The following is an 18,743-nucleotide window of genomic DNA, read 5'->3' as shown; positions in this document are numbered from 1 at the left end:
TTTCCCTTTCCCATGTGCATGGTGCCAAATTTAGATTGTGACTGTGGTGTGTGCATGTAGAAGAAGCTTCAGTATCCTCCCCTTCAGTGACAGTCCTAGGAAAATGGTACAAGGAGAGTAGCTAAACCCCCTTCTCCATAAATACCAGAGTCACTTTCTGAATTGGTCACCACACATGAGGGAATTGAAGAAAACCTTCCACTCAGACATGAGTATTACACAAGAAACTGGGTGGGGAGCACAGACCCAACAAGTATTCTGTGTTGTGTAAAGAAGATTTTGTATATGATATATACATGTGTATAATGAAAAAAACTTTATAAAAATTTTTAAGTTTTGCCCATTCCAAATACTGGGACTAGCAGTTTACCTCTTGATGCAGTCAAAGGCATTTCAACGTCCAAAAGTTTTTCTTTAGTGTTATTAGCACTTTGTGCCACAGCGTTTTTGTTTGTTCTGTCTTAAGATTCTAGGTTGTCTGAATCTGATGTTATACCCTTCTAAGCCATGTAGCTCTGTTTAAGACTGCGCTATGGGACTTTCACAGCTTTGCATCTCTGTCAAAATAATAATTCTATTTTGTTCGTCCCCTTTTCCGGTATACTGCATAACAGTGGTGCTGAAATACCAATCTAGTTTTTAAATGTCTCTGCATTAAAAGTTCCATAGATGATCCTATACCTTCTTTAGGTCTAATTCCATAATCTTGTGGACAAAGGAACTGTAATTTGAAATACAGTCACATTTCTTCAGAAGTCTTTAAACAATCTAAATTGAGCTTCCTACCTTGCTGTTGGACTGAGAAAGTGATTGATTTAATGTAGTCTGAACAAAGTCCCATTCTTCACTAAATTATTCTGTTACCTATGGAACAAAGTGAAGGAGAATTCTCACTCGTGTCTTCTGGTATACCATGCCTTACAATATTTCAATGTGCTTTTACTTATTTGCTTATTATGTCCTCAAGTTTATACATTTTAGTATGCTTTGAATAGTAAACATCCAGTAGAATATACTGGTTCCCTTAAAGTCAAAGAAGTAATTCTTCAGCTTCTCATTACGTTTTTGGTCTTTCTCCACACCAAGATGTCATCTATGTAACAGAGCTGAAGTGACATACAGCCAGAAACTGGTTTTTGTCATCCCACTGAATTTTCCAAATATTTTTACATTGTTATAATAATGATTTCTTTTACAGCAGGAAACTCAAAATATTCTCTTATAGTTGCTTTCTTCCTAATCTTATCTGGACTCTGCAAGGCTTTCCCCAGCATCTGTTGGACTGGCCCCAACTGTAAGCTCTTCTATCTTGATGATTGTATTCTGTTCAGTTTCCTGTTAACATTATCATTTAATGTTACTGACACTGTCATCTTAAAGAACACTTCTCTGGGAGTTAGCACCATAGAGTAAATCTGAATAGGATCTCATTAGGATCCTCAGGATTATTATTTTAATCATCTGACGTGAATGAATTTCAGATACTACCTGTGGATTTATATTTATATTCTGGTATACACCCTATGCCTTGAAACAATCTGAGTCTGTCTCAGCATTCCACTGATTTTATGTTTTAAATTTACATGTTCTATTCTTCTCATCTGCATTGCCATTAATACCTCTCTTGCTTTTTCATATGGCCGTATGAAGAAATCATTACAGCTGAAGTCACTATCTTCTCTTTTCCACTTGCAATATAGTAAACTCAATGCCAAATTTCCATATTTTCCAGTTTTTGCTGTATTCTGTTCAAACAACTATTCAGAAATGTTTAGCAGGGTGGTTTTTTCCTCTTTTCTTCTCTTAGTTTCTTGCACCCCGTGAAGAAGTTCCTTGTGCAGAATCTGTAAAAAAGGACTCTAGATGAGACTGAAGATTAGAACAGACAAACCTCTTAAAGCTGGTTAATTTACCTCAGAATGGCTGTTGCCCTACATTTCAGTTACCAGCTGGTGTTTCCTATAATAGTTTCCATCCATGTACCCATTCATGAAGCAATTAGTTCTTATAATACTCAAGAGGTCAATGTAAATAAAAAGAAAGCATTACTTTAAGTGAGAGTCTTCTTTTGCCACGCGTATAAAGCAGATTTTAAAGACAGTACTCATTTTAGGTAAGAATTAATGTGAGAAGGAATTCCCAAATCTATGGAGACTTCATATTATAGAAGACAAAGAGTTTGCATTTATACCCACCTTTCTCTCCAGTAAGGAGACTCAAAGAGACGTACAAACTCCTTTTCCTTTCCTTACCCACAACAGACACATTGTGAGGTAGGTGGGGCTGAGAGAGTTCTGAGAAAACTGTGACTAGCCCAGGATCACGCAGCAGAAATGTAGGAGTAAGGAAACAAGTCTTGTTCACCAGATAAGAATCTGCTGCTCATGTGGAGGAGTGAGAAATCCAGTCCAGTTCTCCAGATTAGAGCCCACCTGCTCTTAATCATAATTCCACTGATTTTTAGTGAATTTTCATCTTTTAGAATGGATTTTAACCAGTTACTTCACAAGTACAGGACTTTTCTGTTATATCATCCTTGCAATGAAATCTGCTTCCCAGAGATTTATTAACTAGGTATGTTGATGGGTTCATACGGCTTCAAGACTCTCTGGCCCTTTCTGCACGGGCCATATACGGCGCCCTGGGGATGGCAAAAACGCCATCCCCAGAAAGCCGTTCGCACAGCCGGCGCTGCTAAAATGCAGCAGCGCTGACCTGGCTCCCCTCCACCACCCCCAGGGTGGCGTCAGGCCGCCTCCAAAAACCTCCCTCCTGGAGGGAGGTTTTTGGGAAAACAGCGCATTCCCGCCGGCGTGGTACGAACGGCACCGCCGGGAACACACTGTTTTCCCCATCTCTCTCCCACTCACCTCGTCGCCTTTGTCACTCTACTGGACTGCTGAGACCCTCCCTCGCTGTCCTCCGACCCCTGGAGGTCGGAGGGCAGCGTGGGCGGGTCATAGGAGTCCAGCAGGGCGACGAAGGTGACGAGGTGAGTGGGAGAGGGATGGGGAAGAGGCGGCTCTGTGCGGAGCCGTCTCTCCCGCGCTGGCCTCTGCGGGGGCTGCTCGCACACTCTCGTGCGAACGGCCCCCACCCCTCCACCGGCATAATTCCTGCTGGTGCAGGGGCACGAAAGGGCCTCTGTTTGCCAAAACATGATGGAAAATTTACACAAATAGGGGGAAAAACAGTTTTATGACTGTTGAGGTTTTACATGATTCTTAGTTTTACTGTGTTTTGTTATTGTTTTAACTTTCTTACTGACCAATGTATTAGTATCTGTGTGATTTTAAAAGTAGCATAAAAGTAGTATTGATGCTCAAATTGTAATTTTAGCTACAAAGCACCAGTAATGGCAAAATTTTGTTTTTTTTCCTTGTCAAATACCATATGTAATCCAGACTATAATAACATGTTTTGAGTCCTCGTACCTGATCAAGAAGAAACAGCTGTTGATAACTGGTATTCAAATTTCCAGTTTCCTAAATTTGTTGCATTTGGGGTTTACAGAAAGTTTATTTCAGCTCAATTTTCATGGCCAAGAGACCGAATTAAATGCTTTTCAACCTCCCTCCCGTTGTTTATGTCACAAACGGAAACACAGTTTTAAAGTTAGTAAAACAAATGTAAAAAAAAGAGAAAAGGGTTTATATCACAGGGGCTAGTATCCCTGCTAGCTGAGCATGTTAGACTTGGGCCTTTTCCACAAGCACAGCTTACTATAGACTTTCACAGTAGTCAAATCATGTGGCTTAGAAATGCTTTCTGGGAAATCATTCCATACCCCTCTGCCCTCCCCCAACCCTGGCAGTTTTGCTGGGTTTCCCCCTTTGTCATTTCAGTTGTATTTGTTCTGCATGATATTGCGAAAAGGGTAGTACTCCTGTTGGGGGTTTAATGTCACCTGTGACATGGCTGGTGGCAGCACAGGGTGATCCCCCTTTCTTTTTAGTGCATGTACTGTAGTGCTACTGCACAGTCGTGTTTAACCATCAACTCAAAATGTATGCCCAAATCCAGACCACCAGCTGCCAGATATTTAGGCACCAATTTTAGGTTGAAGGCTTCTACTATTAGCGTAGAGACACCTGTATACCCTGTCTCTGCCCCTAACCTGGGATTTGTGTGCTTTGCCTTCTAGCCCTTTGTAGACACTATCACTTAGCACATGCACATTGCTATGTTCCATGCTTGTATGTAGTTGATTTAGAACAGGGGTCTGCAACCTGCAGCTCTCCAGATGTTCATGGACTACAATTCCCATAAGCCCCTGCTGGCATGGCCAATTGGCCATCCTGGCAGGGGCTGATGGGATTTGTAGTCCATGAACATCTGGAGAGCCGCAGGTTGCAGACCTCTGATTTAGAAAAACCTCCCTCTCTGTCTGCATCCCCATAGATTCTGAACCAAAGTTCTATATTCTGAACCAGAGTTACCTCAGCTCCTGTTGGCTTTCCCCCAGGGATCAGTTAAAAAGCTGTTCTGCCACCTTTTTAATGTTGAGAGCCAGCAGCCTGGGTTCCTTTTTGATTAAGATGAAGCCCATCCCTTTTGTACAGACCTGCTTTGTCCCAAAAAGTTCCCCAGTTCCTAACAAATCTGAAACCCTCTGCCTTACACCACCTTCTCATCCATGCATTGAGACCCTGTATCTCCGCTTGCCTAGCTCGCCCTGCGCGTGGTACAGGTAGCATTTCTGAGAATGCCACCCTGGGGATCCTGGACTTCAACCTATTACTAGCAGCCTAAATTTAGCCTCCAGAACCTCCCGGCAGTGGCGTACCTAGGCAAACTGGAGCCCTGGGCAAAACCTGAGTTTGATGCCCCCCCATGGGCAGCCACCCTCCCCCACCGTGACCAAACAAAAAAATTTTTCCACCAGGTTGTTTCAAAGTCACCATCATATTATAGAACATGCCCCCACTCACAAATCTGTACACAGCAGAAATATTTTTTGAAAACATTTTCAAAATGCTTTCAAAATAGTAATAATAACCTTTATTAGGCATTGAGAGAATAAAAGAAATAAAGAAAACAAGTATTGGCAGGAAGGGAGGGGATTTAAAAGGAAAATCTGGGGAAATACCTGCTGTCAGGGGGTGCCTGCTGTCAGGGGTGAAATTATTAAGATAGCCACACCAAAATTTCCAAGTATCTTCATGAGACCCTACTCATGATACCACCCAGGTTTGGTGAAGTTTGGTTCAGGGGGTCCAAAGTTATCGACCCTCAAAGGTGTAGCTCCCATCTCCTATTAGCTCCCATTGGAAACAATGGGGGATGAGGCACTCCCTTTGGAAGTCCATAACTTTGGACTCCCTGAACCAAAACTCACCAAACCTGGGTGATATCATCTGGATCGTCTCCCGAAAAATCCCTGAAATTTTGGTGCTGCTAGCCTAAAAACTGCGCCATCTGCAGACCAAAAATCCCACAGACAAACCTGCAGTTTTTGCGCCCCCCACAAGGCGGCGCCCAGGGCAACTGCCCACTTTGCCCAATGGGAGGAACGCCTCTGCCTCCCGGCTACATTTCCCAATTCGTTGGTGCCAATGTGGACCACAACTGCTGATTCCACTCCAGCATTGTCTAACAGCCTATCTAGATGAAGTGTGACATCCGTTTAAACTCACTGAACTCACAGAGTTTATTTTCAAATAATACATGGGCATTAACATTTGTGTGTTAGTGTAAACAGGAAATAAGGACCTAATGTTTCTGTGGAAATGGAGCAATGATCTTGAGATCCTAAAAATGTCATATGTTTTATTTAGAAAATAGCATCATTGTTTTTCCTCCATGATTAATTTTTGTGTGTGGATCATCAACTGTGTGTGGATCATCAACTGTACCTACTTCACTAAGCAAACAGAAACCTTTACTGCGCTGAGCTACGGATTCAAGACTTCTGGATCAGATTTGCACAAGTCGCTCTTTCAGTGTTACAATACATTAAGGCTGAAATTTTGGACCTCTTTCCAAAGCAATGGTTTTCTACAGATTGAGGGGGTTTTCATTTGGTCAAAAAATATACAGCACAATCAAAGCAGCACTTTCATTAACCATGTTCTTTCTTTTGCAAGTCTTAAAGTGGGTTAATGTAAGGGATAATAAGCAAGATACAAAAATTGAACTTCTAATTGTGAAGACGATCTTTTTGGGGGTTGGTGCTGCTTTTCAGTGTCGCCAGGGTGTGAAATCTGCAGAACTGAAAATGATGCATTTTACCTTGGGGTACTGTCTAAGATGCTCAGCTAGCAGGGAGGCTGCCTGTTTCTATGGCAACGGCAGAACTGTAACATGCCTGCGTGTGTGTGATTGTATTTTGTTCTCCTTGTAGATGGAGGAGATCAAATTTAAAGACAGAGCAGTCTTCGTGCTGGAAAGAGAGTTAGGGGTTCAAGCCGGGCATGCTCAGAGACTTCAGCTCCAAAAGGAGGCTTTAGATGAACAACTTTCCCAGCTCAGAGAGGCCGACCGGCATCTGAGCAGCCCCAAGAGGGAACTTCCTCATGCAAGTGGTGCAGGAGACACTTCAGAACAATCAGGAAGTCCTGTAAGCACTTTCTAGTGGTTTTCCCTAAAACAAATATGCCAAAAGTCTTGATGAGTAAGTGCATATTTTGGCAAGAGGTTTTTTTTTTCTCTCTCTCATTGTACAGAGAAAACCAATGGGGTTTAATCTTTAATTTAATGAGAAGGGGTTTGCTTTTGTTTCTTGGTTCCATTACTTTTTGCTAGCAGGTTAAAAATCCCAGCCCTTCCTTTTTTGTAAGCCTAGCTGATCCCAAATACTTGCCTTAGCTTGAAATGTTCTGTCTGCAGAATCCCCTTGAACATGCAAGTTTAACTGATTCATGGGTGGATGGGGATTTTTCCATTTGTCCCAAGCAAGCATAAACAGATTTTACTAGTGGAATGGAGTAACATGGTTTTGCCAGCATAGTCTATTCTTAGGTATCATTACTAATACTCATAGAGTAATGAACAATGCTTTTGCTTTTAGCCAATGCTCCAGAAAGTGAATGGGATATGAACCTCACAGGCATGTTTGCTATTTCTTCCATACTGTGCAGTTTTTTAGGGCATGGAACTAAATTTACCATTTATACTGGCTTTCTATGTAACTATGCTGCTCTTCCAGCTTCTGAATTAATTTGCTAAAGACAGAGATTTTCTGTTCCTGTGACATTTGTTAAATTTCTTTTCATTGTTGATCCTCATCAAGATTTCTTTTGTAGTAGTGCTACTTAATTTAAAATGTAGATTTTCCAAAAAACAAGTCCACAAAGATCTCTTCTATCCTTTCTTCCAAGCCTCTCCTGCACCTGTTGAATGAAGAAGCTCAGCGCAATTGACTTTCGTTAGGGCCAAAGATTATTCAGTTGTTTTCTTGTGTCTCCAAACAGATACAAATAATGAAAAGAGATAAATGTAAAGGAGATGTTAATATAAGGAAATGGATCGTTCACTCTAAATATGAAGATGCCGTATCTTCTGTCTGCATTCATTTTGTGTTTCAGTTAAACGTTTTCACTTGTGGATTGATTAAAACACAGTCCTGTGGTTGTTCAAATGAACCCTTTAGATGTTCAACTAGATCCATAGGAAAGAAACACACGCAATGGTAGAATTGCACATATGGACTACATTCCGTATTTGTAAATACCATATTTCCATGAGGAAGTAGCAGGTGGCTCACCTGTCTAAAACATTCAGGTTCAGCAGTGGCATACCTAGGAAACATTGCAAAAATTTCCAATGTTTTCTTTCACATTTCAAAAATACATTTGTGACTTTGTATTTATGTACGCATACATTTTTTGCATCTGCCTACTCTTTTGCATATCCCTTCTCTTAAATTTCTGTTGGCCTCATCTTTCAGTATTAAGGCATAGATCACATCTTTTTTGTACATAGAAATGAATGGATTCCAGAAAAAAAGGGAAGACAGTGGGGTCTGTAAAGAGCTCTAAAATACGTTTCCACTGTGCACAGTTATTTGCAGTTGTTCTTTGTTTTAGGAACAGCAGTTGGATGAAAGGGATGCCCGGCGTTTCCAACTGAAAATAGCTGAGCTAAGTGCAATCATCAGGAAGCTGGAAGATCGGAATGCTTTATTGTCGGAGGAACGGAATGAGCTTGTAAGAAAGCACGTAATTTTCTTCCTTTTATAAAATGACCTCTCACCAGACTATGTTGTTGCAAAAGGAATTAATGCTTATAGTTCAATCCTAGGCAGAATTATTTTGTTCTAAATCCACTGATGAGCTCAGAGCTGCTATAAGGTGACTTTTTGCATTTCCTAATAAATTTAGCCAGACAGAGTATATCTATTTTCTTTGTTTTGTTGGTCCAACAGTTTCTTTTAGAAAGGCATTCTTATTTGGCTCACGTGAGTTTCTCCTTTACGATATATTGAGAGTCACCTGTTTTGAGCACTGGACAGGGTTTTAGGCAGTGGTGGGATTCAGCAGGTTCACATCACTTCGGCAGAACTGGTTGTTAAAATGGTGCTTGTAAACAACCAATTGTTAAATTATTTGAATCCCATCACTGGCCTTTAGGATAGTGCTTCAATAAAAGAAAACTAAAGTTTGTTTGAAAAAAAGAACACAAATCCAATGTATAAATAGCAGCAAAAAATAGCATTCTAACTTGTACATTGAAACAAATATCTGGTGGCTCTTGTGAAGGCAGAAAGATGGGATATAAATTTTGGTGTAATGTAGAATGCACAGTTATATGCAGGAATAGAAGATCTACATCTTAAATTAGTTGAAGTTTGACAATAATGTATAAATTAATTGAATGCTCAAAATACTTTCAAGTAATGACAAAGGAATACCTACCTAACCATCAAATAGTTCAGGGCATTGCTGCTTGAATGCCCTGGAGCATTCACCAATAACTTTAATAAACCCCAGGAAGAACTTAATAAAAAACCAAGAAACTGGATTGTTGTTCTCTCTCAGAATTTGTTGCCTCTAGATCTGCATGAAAACACCTTTTTCTGTTCTAGCCATGGATTCCTGCCACTAATTTATCTTATTGATTTCAGTAAGAGTCTTCAGGTTGACTGTCTCCCATTTAATGGAATGGAGAGGTCCCTTTGACTGGATCATGGCCTCAAATGAGATTGCTAAGGGCTAGACTTCCCTGATGTAATTCTATTTAGGTTATATTATTGCTGTATTTCCCTCCTTTAGTTTTGCAAAGTGCTACCACAGCCATATAAAATCCTGTCTAAAGGATAGTTAATGGCACTTACTGGGACAAAGCATATATTTTACAGAGGTAGCACAATAAAGCATAATGGTATGTTGAAGAAATCCATATATACTGAATTTATAGAGGACATTAGAGAAATGGGGCTGCAAGATAATCTGAGATTGCATGAAGTTTACATGTAAGATGAGGCTATTGCTAGTACTGGAGGCAAAGGCACTCAGTTTCTTTCCTCTTTCTTTCATAATATCCTAGGGCTACAACTGAATATTTTCTACAATAAAGATTTTATTCATTTAAAAATGCATGGGCAAAGTAATTAGTATCAGTTGTCATTCATCATTTAGCATGGTTGTTTTTAAAGAACCATAAGTGAGCCTATGTTTTGACTACAGCCAGGTTATATTTCTCTGAGGAAGTAATTCAGCTCCTCATCCATAACACATATTGTGGAAGTACTCCCATTGTCCTTGCATTTTGAACAACATTAAATATAAGATGTACCCTGGAAACAAATAAGGAAGTAGACCTCACAAAACAGGACATCTCCCATTGTAGCATCTCATGCTACAAAACATGTAGTCTCTGGGTTTCAGAGGGTGCCTCAAGAACAGCGTTGGTTATAGTGTGAGTGTTTGCAATAGGAGAGGGGTTTTATAGGACTTGTTCCTCCCCCTTACCTACGGTTCCCAACCCCCTTACCTAGGGTTCCCAACTTCACAAATGCTTGAAATTTTGGAGGTGGTGCCTTGGTATAAGGCAGGGGGTTCTACATATTCCCAAGTACACAGAAAAATGACTGTAAATTAACCAAAAGGAAGGGGTATCTAAACTAGGTTGATAAGAACTAAGGTTGCTCCAGGAACAATGTTGACAGCAGTCAAGTTGAAGGCTGTGTGTAAATCAGCCTGCTTAAGTGCTTATGGGATCCTGGACTGGAAGTTCTTGAGGATGGGAGGATTTCCAAATCATTTCCCCTGGTGTGGTTTCTTGCAAGGCTCCCAGCTTGTTTCCTTAAACAACAAATGTCAAAAATAAGCACAAAGTGATAGAGCAGTGAAACAGATGAAATGGGGCCAGGCACAGATAAGGTAGAAGTTTATGTATACCAGGGAGAAATTCCCATGTACACTAGAAGTATTGTTTTGAAAATTAAAAACACAAGTACACACACCCATCAAGTCTAGTGTGGACAAGAAGAGTGAGGAATCAGAGAATGCCAGGACAGTTCAATACCAGTTAAAAAGGTATGTGTGGGAAGAAGAGGGAATTGGCTTGTTCAAGTCCCTAACTGGGCCATCTTAAGCAAGCCATCTTAAGTTTGGGCCATCTTAAGTTTGCCTATCCAAGCCCATTAGATGACTTTGTTGGATTTGGAAGGGAATAACAGGTGTGGCTGCTGACAATCCGTTATACATGCATGTATTCCATTCACCAAAAATAGCCCCCTGAATCCATGGGATTTTTGGTATTTGCCCACATTCAAAAAATCTAACTTACATTAGAAACCTAACAGTCCCTCGGTATTGTAGAATATTCATGCTTGGACGTCTAAATGCTGCACCTTTGGCAATCATATCAGGGAGATCCCATAATCTGCCTTACCCAGATAGACTCTGTCAATGCAACTTTTAAAAGGTTGACCCTAGGTTTGGTCGTTACCCAGAAAATTCGGTAAATTTCAGATTCGGATGTTTTGGAGCATAAAATGATCTGTATGCCTGAATCCAACACATAGCTGATTCATATATGCTCCAAAATTCGGGTAAATCCGAAAAATTCGGGTCCATTTTAATTTTTTGTATTTTTGGTGTTTTTACACATTTTGGCCTGCAGGGGCACATTTTTAAAGTTAGTGGCACCACACTTTCAGGATACTTTTTGGAGACTGTCCTAATGATTCTCCCCAAGTTTGGTGAAGGTTGGTTCAGGGGGTCCAAGTTATTTACCCCCAAAGGGGGTGCCCCATCCCCCATTGTTTCCAACAGGAGCTAACAAAAGATGGGGGCTACACTTTTGAGGGTCCAAAACTTTGGACCCCTGAACCAAACATCACCAATCCTGGGGAATACCAATAGGACAATCTCCAGATGATACCCTGAAATTCTGGTGCCACTGTCTCAAACAATGCGCCCCTGACAGGCAACCCAAGAAATTTCCCCAGATTCTGTGCTCTGCAGTGACTTTACTCCATTGCAGCCAATGGGAAATTTCTAGGTGAGGGCTGTGGAGTGCACATTTCTCAAAGTAAAGCCACAAAACTTTCAGAGCATCTTCAGGAGAGTCTCTTGATAACACCATCCAGGTTTGGTAAACTTTGCTTCAGGGAGCGGTGGGAGATAGGCCCTACCCTTTTGGAGGCCCGTAACATTCAACCTCCCAGAAGAAAAGTTTACCAAACCTGGATGGTGTCATCAAGAGACTCTCCTGAAAATACCCTGAAAGTTTTGTGGCTTTACCTTGAGAAATGTGCACCCCAAATCCCTCCCCCGAAATTTCCCATTGGCTGCAATGGAGCCATTACAGAGCACATAATCTCCCAGCTCTCTAGTTTTCCTACCATAGAACTTGAAGAGACTTACTGTGTTTCACCACCACTCCTACACATGAAGCCTGCTCAGTCACTGGACACTGTGTAATAGACTTCTCTCTGTGATATACCTCTGAAGATGCCAGCTTCAGATGCAGGCAACTTGTTAAGAACAAGATCTACCAGACCACGGCCACACAGCCCAGAAAACCCTACAGAACTCCACCTCTTAAAATGAAGCCATTCTGCAACACACTTCAAACAAGGGGCACACTTGGGGCAGAGGGAGGGAAGGTTTTTGTTGGGGACTCGGGAGGGAAGGGTTTTTTTTCGTCTGAAGGCTTTTTAAAAAATGAGTTGGGCCATCCGAGCCCTGATTTGGTAATGGCACCGAATTGGACACCATTGATTCGATAGCTCTGATTCGGACACCATTGATTCGGACCTGGCTAGGTCCGAGTCTGCCTGAATCGGAGGCGATTCGGGCCAAATCATTGATTCAGCCGATCCGAATCACCAACCCTAGTTGATTCTCTATCCCACATGACTTTGCAATGCCCTCGATATCACTCTAACCATGACTTATAGATTGCCCCTATTTTAACTAAATTACCTTTTGCCATAATGAAAGATAATATAGCACCCTTCTTGTTTGTGAAAGAGATCTAAGGACCACGCTGCCAGTGGCGAAGTGTCTCTCCTGAATCCATGGAATTTCAGAAAGCAACCAGAACAGCTACTACTGTGCAAATTGTTTATTTTTTTTTCAGCTGAAACGTCTAAGAGAAGCAGAAAGTCAGTACAAACCGCTGCTAGACAAAAACAGGCGTCTAAGTAGGAAGAATGAGGATCTGTCTCATGCCTTGCGTCGTATGGAGAATAAATTAAAATTTGTTACACAGGAGAATTTAGAAATGGTGAGTTTTCAGATTAACGTATATAAGGCAAGAATTCAACTCAGTATTTACAAGGGGCTTAAAAAATAAGATATCTCTTTTCAAGAGGGTGCTGATAATGTACCATGACTTGCTTCTGAGTGGTTGTATAATGTAATGCTCTGCCAGAATTAGAACTGATCCCTAGACTTAGGAGTTCCCTTGGAGAAAATGGCAGCCTTGAAGAGCAGACTATAGTATATCATAAGTTCTAGGAGAAATCCCTCCCCAAACTCCCCCATCTACAAGTACTACTGCCAAATCGTCATGATTTTCCCAGGCTGGGAACCCTGTCTCCCATTCATGCTACATGGTATAGACTGGGAAACATATTTGTATTCATACAGAATGGGTTGTGTACATGAACTTGTTGACAGAAATAATAAGAATCCCAGGACTTGCACCTAATCCTTTCACCCTGTGCCTCAGCCTTCAGTGTCCTGCTGGTCACATAATGGATCACTATCTAATTTGCAAACTTAAATTTATTCATAAAAATGTTGAGTGGGTTGCCAGTTTTTGATCTGTCATGACTTTTTGAGGTTTGATTGGAAGCCACCCTAATCAGTATCTTGATACCCATTCTGTTACTTTCCCTTAGAGGCAAAGGGTGAGGACAATACGGAGGCCAAGCTCTTTGAATGACCTTGATCACAGCCAAGAAGAGAGAGCAGTTGACTTTATGAGGTTACAAATTATTGAACAGCAAAACATCATAGATGAGCTTTCAAAGGTAAGGAAAGTCTCTCTGAGCTCCTCCAAGGGTAAAGCAGTCTTTGAGGCCTGAAGGCCTAGTTCCTTTTCTGTGAGGACAAACATTGATTGAATTGGATTTGTAAGAGCAGGCAAATAGCCCTCAACAAGATATTAGAGACAAGGACAGAGAAGAGGGGGGAAAACAGCAGCAGGCTACATGGAGAAGTAGGAGAAGGAGTAGAGTTATCAGATGAATAACAATGGAGATTGGATCCAAATCACTGGAAGAAAAGTAAAAAATAGTGATACCTGCTGAAGAAGATACACTTCAGGAGAAGGTTCACTTGCATCTAACATGTTCTTTGCTTTGTTTTCTAACAGACCCTAGAAACTGCTGGCTATGTGAAAAGTGTACTAGTAAGTAGCAAATGTATTAGATGTTTCTTGTTACATTTCCATGTGATCATATAGACAACTGTAATGCGTAATTATTCTGTGTATTCATAGCAAAGTGATTCTAGTTAGCATCTACACCATGGGGAAGTGTTTTATTTGTTTTTGCTTTTTTACTATTCATAGAGCAGTTTTAGCATAAGGCTTTTAATCATAGACACCAGCATCAGAATTTCTATTCCCCATCTCCCTGCAAAGCGGGCATCAGAGTAAATATACTACATAATCAACATAATCTTTTTATGACTAATGATCTTTGATCATTTGCATCATAGATGATCTGAACAACCAGAATGCTAAGTTCAATTCCAATTTTACTCTTCCTGAAAAAAATTATTATTGACACTACTCGAGCATTACTTCAATAAACTGCTCTGGTTTTGTTCTATTTTGCCTTTACATACTTTGTAGAGTTCAAGCAACTATATATGACTTCTTGTTGCAGGAACGTGATAAACTATTAAGGTACAGGAAACAAAAGAAGAAATTTGCAAAGTTTCCCAAGGTAAGAGAATAAGTTGAATTATTCAGTATGTACTGTATTTGAGAATGGCCTTTTCTGCATTTTCTTTTCCTTCTTCCCAAAGTTCCTGTTCCTTCAGTTTTTTAAAAATTCCTCATGCATTTTACTCCATCTAGTGGTTGATTTGATGTAGCCGAAAATTTAATCTAGCTTAATTCCCTGATTTCACACAGCACAAATATAACGTCTTTATGATGTTATAAAAAGATCTGTTTTTGCATTTTGTTCCTAAAGCATGGTAGAACACGAGCATTGCCAGCCAAAACAGATTCCACACCCCCACCCTGCTACACAGAGTTTTTGTCAGTTTGCCTGCCATTTTGTGTGCTGCAGCAGCTTCTCAGTGAAGATTCCCCATAGAGGTTTCTTCTGTTTGCAGTTCATCTGTGCATGATTTCTCTGTAAAAAGTAGATGAATAAAGTTTGTTTTACCTAGTGATTCCGTATACATGTCATTTCCCCTTTTTTGTTTTGAGGGGATGTCTGTGAAGCTATGACAACACAGCTAGAGAAGCTGCAATATGCACGTATTTATGTTGCTATAGCTTCGCAGACATCCCCCTCAAAACAAAAAAGGGGAAAAATGACACATGCACAGGATCACTAGGCAAAACAAACTTTATTCATCTACTAATTACAGCAAAATCTCACACGGATGAGCTGCAACCAGAGCAAACCTCCATGGGAAATCTTCAAATTGTGCCCCTACTGCACTTTTACCTGGAGTTACCAGCAGCAATTTGCAACTGCAGTTTGGCTGCTATTTCTCATGTAAAACATAATGTGTGGTTTTGCACTTAGGCACACCAAACTATGTACTAGATTGTATCCTATCCTATCCTATCCTATCCTCTAATAATATGCTATTGAAAAGCTACTTCAGATGTATGTGAAGATTGCCAAAAGTTGTAATTGAAGAGATGTTCCCCAGCCCTTCAGAATGCCTTCCTGTTGCATCGGCTCTCAGAAATAAAACTCAACATGTACTGATTTATACATATTTTCAGATGTGCAGCAAATTATTGCTTGCAAAAATAAGCAATGTACAACCAACTTAGTCCTTTCTGGAGCCTGGAAGATAGGACTTCTCAGATCCCCCAAACTCCAATAATGACACAACAGTCTTGTCGGTGGGGTAAAATTTTTGGCCATAGACAAATCGTTTTATTGACAAAGAATGAAAAGAAGCGTGAGGCGCAGCATGGGATCTAATCTGAACACTGGGCAGCCTGAGTGCTGTCCCCCAGTGAACCCTTCCTCCAACCCACCTGTTGGAGGAGACTGTTAACCTTGTGCAGCAATCGTGGAACTCAGCGGGGTGGAAGGCCACTTGCTGGAGATCTGTTTTGTGCAGTGCAGCAATAGTGGGACTCTGCTGGGTGGAAGGCCACTTGCGGAAGACCCATTATGCTGCTAAGGGGCGCAACCCTCAGTAGCTCCCACCTGGGCATCCCATCATGGCTTGCTCCACCCCAAACTTCTTAAAGGTACCACCAAAGAGAGTAGCTCCCTACCTCCCCTCACCATCAGATCAATTCCCATACGCAACCCGCCAGTCTGGCTATGACAGCAAACACATGCATTAACATTGACCAAAGGGACGAGTGGGTGGGAAACTTGTTGCCTCCATGCACATCAAAAGGAGGGGCCCAGGGCTGGGCAAAACCTTATAAGGCTCCCGGTTGACCCCTCTTGATGATGTCAAAAATAATGACTCCAGTGTCAATATGTCTTTGCCCTTAACAGGCATGGGTACTGCCTGCCTTCTACCCTTCTAAGGGCAGGCACAGTGGGGTCTCTTTGTCATGCCTTTTCTCACCAGCAATGGTAGCCATGCTAACTTGCAGCCACTCTTTATCCTCCACCAATAGTGCAATTCTGTAGAGAGTTGCATCCTTTGATGGGCTTAGAAAGGGTATAAGTCTGCTTAGGATTGCCCTATAGTTAGCCTCAGTAAATATCTTGGTGGGTCATATTATTTTTAGTTCTTTTCATGAAGAGCAAAGTCCTGCACGCAGTTCAGTGCACTTAGGTTTTACTGAAAGAAGCAAACCCCAAACATGCAATCATCCACAGGAACACTGATGTTACATACAGGAAGATATTTTTGGGCAATGATAGAAATATAATAATGTCTGCTCTCATTTGTCATTATGTTTTCATTAAGTAAGGCTGCATCTTCCAATGGTTTACCAATACATATGAAATTGGAAGGGAATACTGTATTAATCTGTTGCAGCTAAAACAGATTTCTTGTGGCAGAATGGTTTGTGGACCAATGCCCATTTCATCAGATCCAGATCTGAAATCTATGGATGACCAGGAGACAGAGATCACCATAGTTTCCAACTGATGGATAATTAGTGTTTACCCTGATGCATTCTATATCTGGCAGAGTTTCCTATGCATTAATAGTTATCCGGGGGGCAGGATTTTAAAGTAATGTTGCAAATCCTCTTGTGAGAGTTTGATGGTATATTGAAATCTTCCTAGAAAGGTTGGGGGAGAGTATTTGCATCATTCAGTTGCTCGCACTTACACATTGTCATTTGGTCAGAAGCCAGTGGTGGAGACATTTTTCGGGTACGATGAAGAAGCTTCCCTTGAATCCGATGGCTCTTCTATCTCATATCAAACTGACCGAACGGATCAAACTCCCTGCACTCCTGATGATGATTTGGAAGAGGTAATTCAGGACAGTTAGGGCCCATCTTAAATCAGTCTAGGGAATATTTCATTATAAATGGAAAGTATGATTTCTCATTCACAAAACAAAGATGTTTCAATTTGTCCTGCATTTTTTTTCACTTATCTACATTTATTGAGTATGTTATAATAGATTCTTCATAAAATCATATTATTAACCCCATCTCAATGTAGAACAGTTTTGCGTAAATCTGTCACAATGTCTATTCTGATACTGTTAAAAGAGTTCACTAAAACCGACTTCGTTTGGGAATCAAAGTCTGCAGATATTACTGAAGGCCTCAAAATTACATAATACCTCCCTAAATAATATATTGCTCAGTTATTCTGTTCCAGATCATTTATTCTCTTCACCAATTTTAAATCACGACCTTCGGGATTGGATATTCAAAGGAGATAACTGTATGGACAGAGATATAATTTTACATTCCAAGTTTGCTCCCTGGTATAGTCACCTTAAAAAGGATCATCATAGAGCCGCCTATCTTGCTGGCATTACTCAGTTTAAGATAAGGAAGGGTATGACAGCATTACGATTTCAAACAATGCCAACAAATTATTTAGAAGGCAGATATGCTAAAATACCAGTTGAACAACGAATTTGTATCTGCAAACAGGAAGTAGAGGATTTACCTCATTATGTTCTGAACTGCCCCCTGTACGCAGAGCCTAGGGCTAAGTTTCTGAATAGTTTCATATCCCTGTCCCAGGTATATTATGAGTCAGACAAATTATACCTTCTCCTTGCGGATTTGGATCCCTATATATCCTATAGGGTTGGCCTATTCGCCTTGGCAGCTACAAAGATTCGCTCCAACAACGTAATAAAGTAAATGATCAAACCTAAATTGGTATAAGTTAGGTGGGAATACAATCTAGACATACTGTAGGGGGGAAAGTGAAAGACTTAGTGTTCACATGATGGATTTTTAGTGAATTTTTTTTTTCTTACCTGTTGGAATAACAAGTTGGCTCAGAAGTTTTAATGTAATAATATTGTAATATTGTAATGGCCTATGGCTTTCAATAAAATTGATTGATTGATTGATACTGTTAAATGTTGTTTATGAATGTCATTGATTTGCCTGGATCATAATATACAATTTACTGTAATGGTTGCTTTGTTTCTTGTTGCACTTTAGGGCATGGTAAAAGAAGAAACAGAATTGAGATTCCGGCAGTTAACCATGGAATATCAGGCCTTACAGAGGGCATATGCTCTGTTGCAAGAACAGGTTGGAGGAACGTTGGATGCAGAACGAGAAGTTAAGGTCTACATGGCTTATATTACATGACAATAAAGACTTGTATCTGTGTAATATCTTATCCAGTTTTACCCAGACCACTTGATTTTTATAACTCCGCAGTTCTTTGTTGCTGTGAAATACTAATGTACTCTTGAAATTGATCTCTTATAATTATTCTAGCAAAGGACCTGTTTAGGTATGTCCCAGAACTCCTTCTGATGTTGCTCTGATATTATAGTATAGACCAGGGGTCGGGAACCTGCGGCTCGCGAGCCGCAAACGGCTCTTTAGAGCCTGTGGTGCGGCTCCACGCCCCTTCCTGGGCAGCGTGGGATTCCGCCCCCTTCCCCCGCGCAGAGACTGCCGCCGTGCCGCCGTCCCGACGGGGGGAGAGAAGAAAGCGGCCTCCGCGCCGCCGCCCC

At 40.9% G+C, this 18,743-nt stretch overlaps 1 protein-coding gene across 1 annotated transcript in view; it reads left to right on the top strand.

Annotated features, from left to right (window-relative positions):
• The window catches only part of JAKMIP3 (Janus kinase and microtubule interacting protein 3), a 124,523-nt gene that overhangs the window by 74,345 nt on the left and 31,435 nt on the right, over positions 1–18,743 (top strand). The window contains exons 4-11 of the mRNA XM_048506879.1: positions 6,344–6,559; positions 8,037–8,147; positions 12,532–12,678; positions 13,298–13,429; positions 13,774–13,809; positions 14,291–14,350; positions 16,929–17,054; positions 18,217–18,345. Of these exons, the coding sequence (XP_048362836.1) occupies positions 6,344–6,559; positions 8,037–8,147; positions 12,532–12,678; positions 13,298–13,429; positions 13,774–13,809; positions 14,291–14,350; positions 16,929–17,054; positions 18,217–18,345 (957 nt within the window). The remainder of the gene's footprint in view (positions 1–6,343; positions 6,560–8,036; positions 8,148–12,531; positions 12,679–13,297; positions 13,430–13,773; positions 13,810–14,290; positions 14,351–16,928; positions 17,055–18,216; positions 18,346–18,743) is intronic.

This window comes from Sphaerodactylus townsendi, linkage group LG08 (assembly GCF_021028975.2).
Source record: "Sphaerodactylus townsendi isolate TG3544 linkage group LG08, MPM_Stown_v2.3, whole genome shotgun sequence".
Taxonomy (NCBI): Eukaryota; Metazoa; Chordata; class Lepidosauria; order Squamata; family Sphaerodactylidae; genus Sphaerodactylus; species Sphaerodactylus townsendi.
Note: the sequence above shows the minus strand (reverse complement) of the source record. Positions and strands in the feature narration are given on the sequence as shown.